The sequence below is a fragment of the Balaenoptera acutorostrata genome, chromosome 2 (assembly GCF_949987535.1).
Source record: "Balaenoptera acutorostrata chromosome 2, mBalAcu1.1, whole genome shotgun sequence".
NCBI classification, from domain to species: domain Eukaryota; kingdom Metazoa; phylum Chordata; class Mammalia; order Artiodactyla; family Balaenopteridae; genus Balaenoptera; species Balaenoptera acutorostrata.
The window spans coordinates 181505046-181521196 of record NC_080065.1 but is presented as its reverse complement, the minus strand read 5'-3'; the positions used below and the strand labels follow the sequence as shown (position 1 = coordinate 181521196).

Sequence of the window (16151 nt, the reverse complement as noted above, 5' to 3'; positions counted from 1 at the left end):
GCCCCTCCACTGCTCCCGGCCCACCGTCCTCCCCTTTCTCCAGAGACACTCGGTTCCAGTCCCCTACAGACGGCATCTTGGTTTATATTCCTGTTACCAAGGCAACAGAGGGACACAAAGCCCTCAATTACCTTGGTCACGTGATCCCGCGCACGGCAGGTTTCCCCCTCCCTTCCCCATAGATAAGAACCATTGGAGAGAGTGTGGGCTTGGAGCACCCCATCCCCCAGCCCCCTCAGGACTGCGTGTCTTTATGTCAGGCCCCCCGGACTACGCTCGCCTCCCCCAGCTCTCCCCCACCCTCCAAAAAGGATTGCAGGCCGTGGAGGAAATTCTCAATCCGATCCACCAGAAGAGTTGCTTCCAGTGCGAGGGCGGGCAGAGGTCGGCTGGGCCAGGAAATGGGTCTGGTGCCACCTCCCCACAAGTACCCCAGGCGGCCTGCAGGGAAAAAGGCAGCACTGCAGGCTGCGGGGGCCTGGGCCGAGTGCTGGCCAGGCACGCGGCAGGAGCGGAGCGCTTGGCTGGGTGGCTGAGGCAGAGGAAGGGACCCTGCGCTGGCCAAGTGAGCCTCCATCTGGGAGGAGCTGGAGAGGAGGCTTCTGGCAAGGGCAGGGCGCAAGTCACAACAGGCCCCTTCGCCGCAGACCCACAAAGCACAGCTCAAAGCCCTGTCGCACAGATTGGGCAAAGCTGAGGGCCCAGGCGATGGACAGCTGGCGGTCGGGTGACCTGTGCCGGTTTTGCTTTTAACACCGGCCCCCTGAGCGTCCACACGCCTATGGACATGGATCTCTGGGGCCCAGTCCAGGCAAACATCGTATCCTGAAGTGAAACCCTGGGCAAGCTCAGCCCAGGCTCAAGCCTCCCTACCCTCCCTCGCCCCCTGCCCTCAGGTTTTTCCGGCCGTGGTGGCAGCGTTCAGACTCAGGGTGTGCTGAAACTCGGGCACGAGCAAGCCCACGTCGGGAAATTCCTTGTGAACCCCTGGACTCCAGAGCAGACCCAGTGCCCCACTGGCCTCCGGGAAGGTCAGGCGGCTGCTCCCAGAGCAGTGAGCCTTTCCACCAGAAACCAGCCCCATGCGTCCCCACCCCGGCTCTCTCCTTTCCCAGCACACACCTTGACTGTGGTTCTGAGATGGCTCAAAATCCGAATCCGAACTGGAGTCGGAGCTGGAGCTGGAGTTGGATGGGCTCGACTGGGCGGACTTCACCCCACGCACGGCAGGGCAGGCGGGGCAGCAGGGAGAGAGGACAACAGTCATCTTTCAGTCCAGAGAAAAGGAGCCCTCCGGTGGCGGGGACAGCCAGGCAGGACGCCCCAGATACGCACTCAAAAGGCCGCCAAGGCGCCAGGCCCCAGCACCCGAGACCCTGACCCCATCCCACCTCCTCCTCCAGCCCCAGGATGCCGCCGGTGTGCATTCAAAATGCAACCAATGACCTTTCTTTTCCCACCAAGGGACTTTAAATCTCCAGCCACGCCTGGTGCTCCCACCTGCCCAGGCAGGAGGACGGGGCCGAGGCAAGCTCTCGCCGCACGGGGACTGGGGGCGGGAGGGGGGCAGGCGACTGCGGCTGCCCTCACTTGTGGGCCCTGCCCTCCTCCGGCGAGAGCAAGCTGGCTGGTGTGCGCTGCGGCCAACAGCTGGAAGGTCTGAACAGGAAAGGTGGTTGCATTCTCATCCGGCCCCCCATTTCCTCAGTCTGTCCTGAGGCTGAGTAGCGACAACAAGCTGTCTCCCTGTCACCGGGTGCCCCTGAGGTGACGATGAGCGTGTGGGCAAGTGACAAGCACTTGAGGACACGGTGGATTCACAGCCGCCCCACTGCACCCAGAGCCGTTCACATCCCCCTTCTCCTCTTCTTTTAGCCCTGACTCGGCCACCAGGGGGCAGTAAAAGCCCAAACTAGGACACCAGGGCGTAAGTAGCGTGGGGCGGCACCTCCCACTTGAGAGGCCTGCGTGGGGAAGGGGCTGAGCCAGAACTGGGTGGCGCCTGCTCCGGGCCCTCAGGAGGAACAACAGGCTCCTGCACAGGTACGCGCAGCACAGTGATAAGCGCAGGGCCGGGGGCTGGGCCGGGCTGGGCCAGACTGGGCTCCAATGGGCAGAGTCCATGGCTCAGAAAGCCTGCCAGCCCAGGGTGCCCAAATGCCGTCCAGCCTTCTGTCCTCGGGGACTGTCTGGGGGAGCTGAGCAGCCTGAGCAACTGGAAGGGGCCAGGAGACAGGCGGAGGCACCCAGCAGTGTCTCCTCAATCCTGGCACGTGCCGCAGGAGAGGAGACCCCAGGAGAGGAGCCCCTCCTGCTGGCCCATGGGCCAAGGGCAGCCCCAGCTCCCAGAAGGAGACCCGGGAAGGCTCAGGTCTCTCCTCAGCACACCCAGAGAAGGATCCCACCGCCCGGGCACAGAATGCTTCCCAGCTGAAGAGCTGAGGGCTCCCTCCTCTGGGGTCTGCCACCGCCCAGCCCGACCCGCTCCGGGCCCTCCCAGCACGCCCCTGCCAAACGTCCCCGACTTGCTACCTTCACACGGGCCAGTGGTGTGCCCTGAGGAACCCTCCCCGGGAAACCAGCCTAGACTGCCGTCAACCACTGTCCACTGGGTGGGTACCACTCAGACCGGTGCGTGGCCCTCCCCACCCCCAGAAACGGGCCTGGAGCCACACGGCCCCCCTGCACGCGCACCCTTGAGTTCTTATTCTGGCTTGGAGGTCCTGGCTTCTGACCTTGGCTTTCTCACCAACTGGCCAAGGCAGCTCCTGGTTTTAAGCCTCAGTTTCCCCATCTGTAAAAGAGCTGCCCTGCTGGCCTCTGCTAAGCACATGGAGGTCGATGCCAATTGCACTTCCGACCTCTGGGACAGGGAATTCGGACAGAGCTCCGGGGCAGGGAAGACCTGGCTGGGAGGCCACCAGCACGCAGGCTCGGGCCAGCAGGCTCAGGAAGGTCCAGGGCAGGGCAGCACCTGCTCTGTCCTGACGGCGCAGGCCAGGCGGGCTCCTCAGCCACACTCGTCCCCTTTCCTTCCACATGAATCCAAGGGGCGGGTGTGGAGGAGTGGGGGGGAATCTGGAAGTGGTTTCAGCCCCAAGAGCCTAATGGTTCCTGGGGGTCAGAAAAGCCCTCGAGGGGCTGCCGACGTGTCCTGGGGCTCAGGCCACACAGGGTGTCCAGAAGGAGGGTGGAGGGCCCGCTGTGCTCCCAATGCTCCGGGGCCCGTGACTGAAAGGGACCGACCGTCAGGAACCCCACAGCCAAGGAGACCCCAGAGGAGCAGCCAGAGGCGCTGGGGGGCTCGGCCTGGGACTCAGACGAGGAGCTGCCCGGGCTCTCTGAGGGCCGAGGGGGAGGAGGAGACTCGGGCTCCACGCAGCGGTCAGAGCTTTCCGGCAGTGGCGCCCACTCGGCCTCCAGCGTGGGCCGGCCGGAGACAGGCAAGGGCAGCTGCGGAGGCCCGGGCCTGGAAGGCCGTCTCGCCTCCTTCGCCGCGGCCACCTGTGCCTCGCCAGGTCCCGGGGTCAGGACAGGTGAGCCACTGTCCAGCAGCCCTAGAGACCCCCCGGGCGTGCTGACGGCCCAACCCTGCCATCAGAAGTCTCTCAGCGCGCGGGATGCGCCTCTTCAGCCAGGAGGAAGCCCTGGGCTTCCTTGAGCAATTCCAGCCTCAGGGCCGCGGTGGCCAAGGCCACAGACACTGGACACCCAGCCAGCCCCCGCCCCGAGCAGGCGGAGGTAGCTGCCCACAGTGGCACGGGTGTTCACAACAATCACAGCAGGACGCCAGGGTGGACACCCGGGACCAGGGCGCCAACATTCAGCTGGGGAGGCAGGGCTCAGGGAGGCCTCCACCTCTTCCCTACACAGGTGCACCAGCCTTGGGCACAGGAAGGTTTCTCTGGAAGCAGCTGAGGCAGACAGGAGGGAAGGGCACCAGCCCAGAGCTCCGGGTCTGAGCAGACAGAAGCGAAAGATGCTAGACGGGGCGCTATGAAGCACCCAAAGAACCTCCGGCAACCGAGAGGCAGCTGGGAGTGCCCTGGACTCCCAGGAGTCTCCAAGTAAGAGAGACGTTCCGGGGTTCTGCCATCCTCAGGTTCACTGGCAGACAGTCTCTCCTGGGCGCAAGAAGCGCTGGGCGTATGACATCACCAGACCTGGGTGCCCCTAATTGTGGGGATGCACTGTTACTCATGAGCCAAACTGTCACCCCCCAGCCACCTCCAACGAGGTGCCCCTGGAAGCCGCACGCTCACGACATCGGTGCTACTGACACAAACCACCTCTGGCTTCACCTCTGGGAACCACTTTCAAAGTCCCAGTGGCTCTCTGAGCAGCTACGCTGGAGACAAAGCTTCTGCCTTTGAGAGTGAATAAGAGTCTGGGAACTATAAAAGCCCACTGAGGGCTTCCCTGGTGGCGCAGTGGTTAAGAATCCGCCTGCCAATGCAAGGGACACGGGTTCGAGCCGTGGTCCGGGAAGATCCCACATGCCGCGGAGCAACTAAGCCTGTGCGCCACAACTAGTGAGCCTGAGCTCTAGAGCCTTCGAACCACAGCTACTGAAGCCCGCGTGCCTGGAGCCCGTGCTCCGCAACAAGAGAAGCCACCACAATGAGAAGCCCGCGCACAGCAACGAAGACCCAATGCAGCCGTAAATAGATTAATTAATTAAAAAAAAAAAGGCCATTGAGGGCCGGGGCTGATGATACAGGTGAGGGGGTCAATCGCTCACTCATCCATCCGTCCATCCAACTATGCATCCATTCATCCATCCCTCCAAGTCCCTGTTCGCTGACTACCAGAGGCCAAACAGCATGCAGAAATGACATGGCCCTCCAAGGCCCGGAGAGGTCTGGCTACCCAGTCAACAATCTGGCTCCTAGCTCTTTTGTGACTCAAGCCGTCTCTGATGGCGACATTCAGAGCCGCATGGAAATGCTGCTGCAGGAAAAACCCAGAACCTCTGGCTCCCAGACCCAGAGAGTGGGATGAAAACACACAGGGACACCACACCACGAGTGGAGGGAGGGGGTGCCCTGACTGACCGAGCCTGCGGCAGCCGGGGAAGGACTCCATGGTGAGACACAATCGCCCACCCTGACCCCAAAGCGGCCAGTGAGACCCTGGCCCACACAGGGGGCAGCCGGAGAAGAGCTGTGAACCCAGGTACCAGTATCACGCTCAACTGGGACCCTTCATCCCAAGCACCGTCCACACAGATCTCATGAGGCGGCTTCGTCACTCCCAACGCAAGGGGAAACTGAGGCCTGGCAAGGCACGGAGGCTGCCCAAAGCTACATGGAGCAAGCGGGCGCCCAGGGCTCCACATCCCAGCCCCTCGTAACCTCTGCGCGGCTCAGAGCCAGCAGAGAGAGGATGAGGGTGGGGCGCGTGAAGGGGAGAAGGGCGGGGGAAGGAGCCACCTCACCTCGGTCTTGAAGGAGGCCTCGTCCTCCGAGTTGGACTCCTCCACCTCCGGGGGCTTTTTGATCTCCCTGGGCTCGTTCTCAGCCTTGACTTTCTCCCCTTTGGCAGTGCCCTTGTCCTTGGCCGGCTTTTTGTCCGAGAAGGAGGAAGACGAGGTGCGGGGTGAGGTGCTCGGGGCGCTCCTGGACCCCTTGGAGCTGCTCTTCTTCTGCTTTTTGGCGCTGGGCTTGGGCGAGTCGGCGGCGGCCGGCCGCTTGCTGGAAGACTTGGGTGGGGGCGGCGGTGGGGGCCCGCCTTTGGGGGACATGCTCTCCAGTTTGGTCTCCTTCAGGGCCATCTTGGGCTCCTTGAATGCGGCCTTGGGCGGCGGGGCCTTCTCCTCCTTGGGCGGCCGGCCCTCGCCCAGCTTCCGCGCGGCGTCCTTGGCGCTCCTGGCCTGCTCGCGCTCCGGCTCCTTGGAGGCACCCCTGCTCTCTGAGTCCTTGCGCGGCCGCTCCCGGTGCTCCTTGGTCGTCTTGTGGGCCTTGCAGGCCTTGCCGCTCTCCCTGCTGGCGTCCTGCAATGCCGGGCAGGAGGGGGACATGGTCAAATGGCATCTCGGGGCCGCCCTGCTCCGCCTCCCACGACCCCTACAAAGTATAATCCACCTGATTCAGACTCAGCTAGAGAAAATCTTCCATAAAGCGAAAAAGTAAGGCAGCAGGTGAGAGTTTTAAATGGAGCTGTCCCTTTAAACTACTAGGAAGTGTCAGCAGGTCCCAGGCGGCTGCAGGCTAAGACTCCCCTGAGGGATTCAAGAAGAGTACACGGTGAGTCAGATACAGACAGGCAAGCCACACCGACCCACTCCCGCTCCAGCGCCACGCAGCTTCCCGCGGGGCTGCTGCGGCGCGGGGGCTGGGGGCGCCAGCAGGCGGGGCCTCTCCTCTGTCCCCATCAGAGCCAGGTGGCCTCCCCAGGTCGCCCCACCCTGCCTGGAAGGCCCGGCTCTGGCCCAGCCTGGCCCCAATGCACGCCGGCACCGCAGCTCTTTGATCGCCCTTTAATCTCCACAGTCAGCATTTACTGAGCGCCTGCCGGGTTCCCAGGCACTGCGCATGACGAACGGCTCCTAGACATCCCAGAACCCAAGCCGCCTGGGCAGCTTTTCTAAACCATGTGCAATGCCTGAGCCTCCGCCTCGGAAATTCAGAGGGTTGAGGGTGGAGCCTGGACTCTGGCGCTGATGAGCCAGGTCACGGGGGCTCCCACTGGGGACAGAGGCAGTGAGCAGCCCTGCACCGGGCCGCCGCGCAGGCCGGGCTGGTGGACTCCAAGCCTGCACGCCTGTGCTCCCTCTGGGCAGGAGCAAGACCACCTACCTCACAGGGCGACGGTGCAGGGCGGGCAGGGCAGACAGGGAGTGCACAGTCAGCCCGCCCCCAGGCAGCCAGCGCGCCCTTGGGTAGGAGCCCCGTCTGCCACCTTGCCGGGCCTGCTCCTCATCAACACCGCGTACACCGCGTCATCACCTCGCCGCACAGCCAGGGCTGTGGGACAGGTGCCCGCTGCCGTCAGCTGCCAGGATTCTGTCCCCGACTCTGTGGGACAGGTGCACGGCTGGGCACCACCAGCAGCTAGACCACAGGGGCCCACCTGGGCGGGGCCCCCCAAAGCAGCCTCCCTCTACCAGCTCACCCCAAGTGCTGAGGGGACGGGCGAGCCTGGTGAACACCCAGCAGCTGGGCCTCTGCTTCCTGCGCTCACAGCCCCCAAGGGTCCAGCAACAGAAGCCTCCCAGCAAAGAGCCACAGGGAAAGACGGCACAGCCTAGAACCACCTCTGACCTACTGGAGTCCCCGTCTTCTTGCGGATCCACCACCCACACCAGTGCCAAAGGTTCAGGGCCAGCCCCACGTGGCCATGGGCTCCTGCCGCCTCCCTGGAGAGAAGTCGGCCCTGTGCCCTGGCCCCGGCCGTCACGTCACCACGGCAGCGGGAAGGGGTGCTCACACCACGAGCACCCCTTTAGAAGCCTGTGTAAAGGGGCACCCCTGGGGGGACTGGTGTGTGGAATGGGGCCAGTCTCTGGGGGCTCCACTCTCCAGCAAGCTGTTCCCCCAAGGAGGGAGGCAAGAAGCACGCCATCCTGGCCTCTTCCTGCAGCGTCCTCGAGCCCGCCTAGGCCGCACAGTTCCAGCCCCGAGAGGTGGAGCGGAGCACCCCTGATGGGCACGACCGCCGACGGCCCCCCGCCCGGGTCGGCAGAGCCTCCCCGCTGTCCAGGGCCTGCCCAACTAGCAGGCGCCTCGGAGCAGCGGCTCTTCACCCGGAGCTCTGTACGGGCGCCCAAGAGCACAGGCCCTCTGAAGTCACACACTGAGTCTGGAGCATAATGTAGACGTTCCTGGGGCAAAGCCCCGCTGCAGTCATGTTCTCAAAGCTGTCGAGGACCCAGAATGATTAAGAACCAAGTGTTAGCTAGAGAAAGGCCCACCAGGCCGACTGGCTGACATCAGACAAGGAGAGGCAGGGCGCCCTGAAGCTACAGGTGCACGAGTCCAGGGGGCGGCGGGACCAAAGGGAACAGCCACCTGCACAGTGAGCCTTCAGGGGGTCCCGGTCCTCACCTGGGAGGCTCCACTTCGTGCCTGCCAAGCTACCCTCCGGGGGGCTGTGGGCAGAAACAGAACCACAGGGACCAATCCACCTGGGGCTGCAACAACCAGACTCTCCAGCGGCCCCCAGGCCCTACAAGGACCACCCCCTCCCTCCTGGCCCTTCTGCCTGGAGCACGCGGTCCGGCCAGTCAGACTCTGCAGGTCCAGGCAGTGGAGAATCCATCGGGGGAAAGAGCCGGTGCTTCCTCAGCTGGAAGAAGAGGCCGATGACTCAGAGGCAGGACTGTGACAGCGGGCAGAGGGTGTCTGTCGGAGAGCCATCAGCAGAAAGCTTCGCAGGGACCCCCTATGTCACAGCGCTCAGGGGCTGTAGAAAGATGCTGGACCAGGAGGGGTGAAGACGGAGGACCCTGCCTGCAGGCCTCCCAAGCCTCGCAGATACACCCTCTGGCTTGGGGGGGTGGTCCCAGAGGTCTCAAAGACCTCAGCAAGAGATGCCACCAGCAACCCCAGCAGACGTGGCTCTGTCGGCCACTGGAGTGTCCTCACCACCTGGGAGGGCAGTTCTTAGGTGACTTGCAAGCGACAGGTACAGAAGTGATGGCAGTTCCCACTCTTCCTATTTTGCACCGACTTCCGAAAAACTGTGGGTGGCTCGGAGAAGCTGCCAAGATCGCTAGCAAGAATTTTTCTTCAAGTCCCACGAGGTTCAGGGAAAGACCTAGGAGGCCGGTGAGGGGAAGACCCTGGAGCTGCACTCTGTACTTGAAGACTCTGGCCTCACGCGTCCAGAGGGCTTAAGTCAGACAGATCTGAGGATTTCAGAGACCTAGTGGCCTTGTGGAAAGTGCCAGAAAGACCTTGCCTGGGTGACGTGGCTCTCCTCCAAGGTTGCTGATGAGCATAAGGCTGTAAGACAGCTCAAGAGCTCAACCTGCCCCGCCTCAACCAGGCCCCCGACACCCGACAGGGAGTGAAGCAAGAAAACTGCCAAGATGAGAAATGGATAAACTTGCAGGGTTGGTGGCGGACGACCAGCAGCTGCCCTGAGAGCCAGGCGGAGCTTGGCCTCGGGGACACAGCTGTATAGGCGGCTGCAGCACGGGATGCATGCTCACAAGCTTCCAGGTCCACTGCGGTACCAGCCTGAGGGCTCCGGAGGCCACTCCGGGACAGTTCAGAGAGAGAGGTGTCGGGAGGGCAGAGTGCCACCTGCCCGACTGGCCGAGAGAAGACGATGAAACGTTTCTTCTTGGGGCGAAACAGCTGGCTCTGCCACATGGTTCCACCCGGCCCTTCCCCCAGGTGAGCTCTCTCTGCCCAGAGCTGCTGCCAAAGAAGGAAGCGGAGCCTGGAGCAGCCGCGGGAGGGAGCGCCAGCCCCAACGGATGGGGCGTCCCAGTTACGCTCAGGAGGCAGCAGTGGACACGCTCTGTCCACGGCCCCCAGCCACGCCAGCCTCTCGGGGTTCTGTCCGAGTGGCCCTAGGCCCTCGGACTCGGTGGACGGGAGAACGGGGCAGGCTCCCTGGCCTCAAGAGGAACGGGGGAAGAGCCCGCGATCACTTGGCTGTCTGAGCGGTTCAGGAGGGCAAGCCTCCTGACGAAGGGGCAGAGCAGCCGGGCGGAGCGCAGAGATGTGCTCCGAGAGAGGATGCCAAGGGAGCGAGTCCGGGGACGGAAGGTCCAGCTCTGCGGAGGGGCGCCCTGAGCCCGGGCCCCGCCGCTGGGCCCCAGCGCTCCCACGTGACTGGGCCTTCCGCCTCACTAACCTTGGAGCCGTGGGACGGTTTGGTCTTCTTGGGGTCAGAGAAGGCAGAGAGTGGAATTGTGGGTAACATGGGGTAGTCGGGGCTGGGCCTGGACACCGTTTCTGCTCCTTCGGGCATTACCATCACCTAGTGATAAAGAAGAGACAGATGTTATCAACGAGCAAGGAGGCAGGCTGGAAATCCGATCGGCAAGAGGAAGCCGGCCTGCGGAGCTTCCCTCCGGGAGGGGCCGAGTGCCGAGTGTTGGAGCCAAGCAGGGCCGGGCAGAGAGCAAAGAGAAGCCGGGTCCCAGGATGGCTGGGCGTGGCGGGCCGGGCCGGCCAAGAAGATGCGGAGCCGTGGCCAAAGCTGCCCCGCACGCGGCGGTGCAGACAGACCAGAAGCGCGGTTGGCACGGGCGGGAAGCCGGCCGGACACCCAGAGCAGGCAGCTGCAGTGGAGGGGGCAACCTCTGCGGGATGTGTGTGCCCAATGCCCTGGGCCCCGGGCCCTGGGGCCGAGCCCTCCTCCACCGTGAGGCGGGTGAGGTGGACAGACAGGGAGAGTGCGGCCAGGCCAGAGGAGAGCTGCGTGGGGTGGGCGCGGGAGGAGGGCCCAGAGGAGGGAGGGTCTGGGGTCCTGCTAGGAGGTGCCCGGGGAAACACCTGCCCACTCCAGCCAGGCTCCCGAGGCCCCGGCTGAAGAGGGGGAAGGCGGTGGGCAAGTGCTCGAAATACTGACACCGCAAATTGACCCTAGTAGCAGTCAGCGCTCAGAGGGAGCCTTCCAGGCACTGATGAGACAGAATAAAAGAATAAAGCGCACATACAAAAATGAAGAAAGCATTTAGCTTGGTAGAACAGGCACCGTGAATAACCCTGAGAACCTGGGATTCCCCGACGAGCCAGCGTTTCATCTCGGGGGGCCAAGGTCACGCCTGGCTGCGGGGACACCGGGTCGAAAGGAGGGCGGTGGAGCCCCTCGCCCCCCAAGCCCCGCAGCGGGGCCCGAAGCGGTGCTGCTCACGGGAGCCTGTCCGACCACCACATTCTGAACCAGGCTCCCAGAAGCCGCCTGCCCCACCAGGCCCGGGATCACGCTGTTGGCGACCCGCACACTCCAGGCCACAGGGAAGCAACGGAGAGCGCAGCCCAGGAGAACGGCGGGGCCATGGGACGCCTTAGTGCGTCCACCCGCAAACCTTTTCCTTCTACTTTCGCTGCAACTTCTCTCCCTTCAAATGAAGGTCCCAGAGCAACCCTATCCCAGGACAGCACGTGGAGGCCTCCCATGTCGCTGCCTCTCTGTGACAGCCCTTTGGGGCACATGGCTCCACGGGGACCCGTCTCACCCCTGGCCTCTGAAGGAGCCTCTACCTCTGCGCAGCTCAACTGCCGACGGGGCAAAGCATGAGACACAAGCTGAGGGGCCGGGCAACCGCCTGGCACAGAGGGAAGCAGCTCAGGTCACCGCTGAGGGTGCCTGAGCCTCACGCGAGGAGCGACCGGGCTCAGGCAACCCCGGGGGAAGGGGCCGCACAGAAAGCAGTCCTCGCGGGCTCACCGACGGCCCGCTCCTCCCGCGCTTCCAGCGCCGACATCGACGTCAACGCAGGCAGGCTCCGGGCCCATCCGCCACCGGATGGCAAAGGCGGCGCCACTGGGACCCAGAGCCCCAGAATGGCAAACAGGGACCAGGACTCAGGGCTCGGGAGCCACCGTCCCATAAAGGTCTCGGGCAGCTCCTAAGACCAGAAAGCACTGCTCTGCCATCAGCCTGGGGCCTGAAGCCTGCAGCCTCAAAGGGCGAGAAAGTTCCTGACCAGCCAACCGGTTCTCCAGGCAGCCCCAAAGGGCCAGAACAGCCCCCAGCAGAGACCACAGAGCGGCAGCTCGCGGGCCTCCCTCCCTCCCTCCCAAACTGCAGGCCGCGCCTGCCCTCCCCACCTCCCTCCCCCGCCTCTGCACACCTCCTCCTCCTCCTCCCCGCCCTCCAGTTTTATGTGTTTAGATGATGCTCACTGAACCTTCATCTCCTCAGAGCAAAGAAAACATCTTTTTTTTTAAATTTCAAAACGTTTTAGTTTTTAAAAAATAAAATAAATGACTATAAATGATACAACCAGTTTTCCCATGTGACTCTAAAGGTTAAAAAAAAAAAAAAACTTTACGTGGGGAGCCAACGTCTCGGTGCCTGGGTCCTGGGGCTCTGAGAGGCCCGTGGGCGCTCTGTGTGTCTGTCTCCCAAAGAGAGGTGACCATGAAAGCTTTGGAGGAACACCCGGGAACACCTCTGGAAATACTTTGGAAAATATGTGGCAGCGAAAATAAGGTAGAGAAGCAGAGCTGGGGGAGGACCGCTGAACCCGGCAAACTCAGGGCCAACATCTGTGTAAGCTGACTCTGCACCTCCCGGCTCTGTGACTGGACTCCGTCAGCCATCATGTGCTAGATTAGAATCGCACACTAATCTTTTACTAGGAACACAGCATAACTTAATCACGTATTCTGCGATGAATACGTGATTGCTTTCATATTTTTAAAAAAGTTTATAGAAAGACCCAACTGAATTAAGTGAACAGGAAAGGACTGCTCCCTAGAGCCAAAGAAACCCAAGCCAAACGCCCTGCACGCACTGGGGCTGTGGGCCTGCCTCCACGACACACACGCGTGCACACACAGGCTCTCATGCCCCCGGCCCGACTCCTCCGTCCCAGGCTCGGGATGTCCGTGTGCTCAGCCCACCGCCCTCGGCGCAGCCAGTCCTCCTCCACGACAGAGCACCCCACACCCCGCTCTCCAACGGCCCTGCCACGTGCACGGGGATCGCTGGCCACACAACTCGCTACGGAGACCTAAGTTCTGAGAGCCTGTGTCACCAGGACAAAACTGCCAGGAGCGCGCATCAGCAGGGAGCCCCTACAGAGCCGCGGCTGCTCCCCCCGATGACACGGCCCCCGCGAGGCCTTGCTGATCTGGTTAAGACTGGCTCCGGCACTGCGCCAAGCTGACAGACCGGCCTCGCGCCCATTCCTGCCCCGCCCCACCTCCATGGAGCAGGATGCTAATTACCCACAGCCAACAAGAAGCTGCAGGGTAACTAGAGACTAGTTAGTCACCCGCAGCGGACAACACCCTAGCGCAGACTCGGGACGCCTGCGTCTCATCCAAAGCTGCTGGGCACCACCCGTGCACCCTGCCCCTCTGGGTCTCGGGTGCCCGACCACACGCTGGAGAGCCCCGGGCGCCCCTGGCACCAGGACCGCCCAGCGCTGGGGCCATGTCCGGGCACGTGGAGCGGCACACTCACCCCGCCGGCCATCAGCAGCTTGTACCGGAACTCCACGGTGGGGTTGTTGAAGGTGAGCTTCTCACAGCGCAGGTGGTTGACGGGCGGGTTGCCCTCCAGGTTCAGGAACAGGTCGTAGGTGAAGCAAACCTTCCTTGGCTCCTCCTTAAACAGAGAAAACAAGGAAGTCCACTCAGCGGGGTGGGCAGCCAGGCGGAGGCACTCCTTGCCGCCAGGCCTGCCCCCCTCTCCCCTTGGACCCTCATCTGCTTCTCTGTGTGTGTGTGTCTCCCCATCGCTCCGCTTATGCAGGATAAATCAACTTACTATTTGCAGAGCGGCAAAGCAGGCCCCACGACAGGAATAAAGATCATCAGGAGGACGCTCTCAGCTGGTTAATGGAGCAGTCCTGCCGACGGTGTGCGGAGCCCCGCACACACGTGCCCCTCAACCCTCAGCGCTCGGCCCACGGACGGGGAAGACGACGCTCCAAGACACACAGCTGCTCAGCGACAATGCTGAGACCGGACCCCAGGCTCTAGGACCAGATCCTGCAGCCTCAACCCCTGGCCCCTTTCCTGGAGGGGAAATTTCTCCAAAGACATACAGGCGGCCAATAAGCCCACGAAAAGATGCTCAACACCATTAACCACTAGGGAAATACAAACCAAAACCACAAAATACTGCCTCACACCCACTAGGATGGCAATTATTTTAAAAAAGGAAAATAACAAGTCTTGGCAAGGATGTGGAGAAACCAGAATCCTGGTGCACTGCTAGCAGGAAGGTAAAATGGTGGTCCCTTTGGAAAAGTGTATGAAAGTTCCTCAGAATGTTGACTACAGAGTAACTGCATGACCCATATAGCTCCCCTAGATGTATACCCAAAAGAAACGAAAATACACATTCACATAAAAACTCGTACGCCTATATCCACAGCAGCATCACTCACGATAGTCAAAAAGCGGAAACAACCCAAGTGTCCATCAACAGGTGAACGGATAAACATATTGTGGTCCATCCATATAATAGAATGGTATCCAGCCACAGAAAGGAATGAAGCACTGACACATGTTACCACGTGGATGAACCTCAAAAACACGACGCTCAGTGAGAGAAGCCAGACACAAAAGGCCATGCAGTGTGTGATTCCATTTACACGAAGCGTCAGAACAGGCAAATCCACAGACAGAGAGTGGCTTCATGGTTGCCAGGGGCTGGGGGAGGGGAACGTGGAGACTAACTGCAAATAGGGATGAGGTTTCCTTCTGGAATGATGAGACCGTCCTGGAACTAGAAAACTGATGACTGCACGACCCTGTGAATACGCTAAAACCCACCAAATTGGTGTGCTTTAAGAGGGTGAATTTTCTGGTGTGTGAACTTCACCCCCGTTTTCTAAAGTGCCATCCGTGGGGGAGAGAAAACCAGGAGCACGGGGAGCCCGTGGTGGTCTCTCAGCAGGGCACAGGTGAGCAAGGAGGGCAGGTCGGTCCGGCTGAGGAAGGAGGGGCAGGGCAGCTGAGCCCGCTCGCTGGCACTTCCCGGGCTGGCTTCTCTTTGCCCCTTCCTCCTGTGGCGGTGCACCAGGGCCCCGGCCACCCCGCCATCCCTGGGCAGATGGCGCGTGGTGAGCGCGGTGAGCTGGCGATGCGGGGAGCGGGAGCCTGGCAGCCTGGCAGCTGGCCACACGCCCGCTTCTGCACAAAGGGGACAGGAGTGAGGTCCTGCAGTTGCACTTGCGACGACTCTGTCCTCCCATCCAGGCCACAAAGGTAGGAGGTGCATCTGTCACGCGATGGAGACGCAGACCCTGCCCTCCAGGAGCTGCCAGTCTGGGGCGGAGAAGACAAGTAAACAGGCCTTCTCGAGCCAACCCGACGCCACCGCCAGCGACCGGGCCCCTCCCCTGGCAGCCCCTGACCCCAGGAAGAGTGGGTTTCTACCCCGCCCACCTGCACCAGACTTGGAAATCCGTCCCCCTGTGCAAGGTGCACAGTGACCTAGTCTGAGGTGATGAGATGAGGGAGGTCAGCCAAGGGAGGGCTTTCCTTTCCAAACCAAAAAAGTGCAAGAAAGTCTCAGCATTTCCCTTCTTCCTGCCGAACTGTGAGACGGTCCACGGTACACGTGCAGGCCAGCATCAGCCACGGCACAAGCGTGGAAGGAAGCCGAGAGCACCCCAGGCGGGCAGCCCTAGCACCACAGAGCTGCTGCCTCCCACTTCTTGTTAAGGAAGAGAAAGCAGCCCCCGGTAACCACTGTTACGCCCCTACATGCAGCCAGTGCCCCTCCTCTGTGTCCACCCATATGGAGGCATTTGTCACACTGGGTGTGTGTCCCCACCAAGCTGGGAACCCCTGGAGGCAGCGGCTGTGGGGACTCCTGCCCTGCACCCCCCTCCCCGGGTGCTGGCCCTGGGGAGGCGCTCCATATTCGCCAAAAGAATGAAATGTGACCGCTGATAGGAGAGGGGCCTGACCCAACAGTGGGGGTGGGGAGGGGGCCAGGAAGCGCCCGTGGAGGCTGTGACAGGCTTGGAGAACAGCTAGAGGGTGCAGAGAAGCGCCACAGGCCACAGCGTCCTCTCTGGGACCCCCGAGAGTCCACGTGGCTGCAGCTGGAGGGGAGGGTGGACAGCAGTGGCAGCAGGGGACCCAGAGAGAAGGGCCTTGGCCGCCACTGAGAGGGTGAGCCTCATCCTGGGGGCAGAGGGCTCTACGGGGGTTGAGGCTGGGGAAGAGAGAGCCCAGATCCGTGTGCTGGGCAACAAACAGCCTCTGGCTGGCAGAACGTCTGTCGAGACTGGGAGCAGGGCCTGAAACTGGCAAACAAAGGAGGCGGGAGGAAGCAAGCATTTGTCCCGCTTTCCCACTAGGTAAACACACAGATGATAAGAGGGGTAAATGGCGCAAACGTATCCCGGCCACTACATGAAGAAGGAACAAGATTACCACCGATCTGTGACTCCTGACGGGTCGGTCACCCAGGCGCTGTCTGTCAACCCTGCCAACATCACCAGCACGGACCACCTTCCCGGGAAGACCTCACCTCCAGATTCAAGTGCACATTGTCAG

General features: G+C 62.1%; 1 protein-coding gene across 3 annotated transcripts in view; it reads right to left on the bottom strand.

Moving 5' to 3' along the window:
• The window catches only part of MLLT1 (MLLT1 super elongation complex subunit), a 132531-nt gene that overhangs the window by 5221 nt on the left and 111159 nt on the right, over positions 1–16151 (bottom strand). For 2 of the 3 annotated variants that reach the window (XM_007169104.2, XM_057540591.1), the window contains exons 4-7: positions 13096–13239; positions 9808–9933; positions 5438–5992; positions 1123–1210 (exon numbers count right to left, since the gene is read on the bottom strand). In XM_007169104.2, the coding sequence (XP_007169166.2) occupies positions 1123–1210; positions 5438–5992; positions 9808–9933; positions 13096–13239 (913 nt within the window). The remainder of the gene's footprint in view (positions 1–1122; positions 1211–5437; positions 5993–9807; positions 9934–13095; positions 13240–16151) is intronic. The other variant, XM_057540592.1, reaches the window with a different exon arrangement.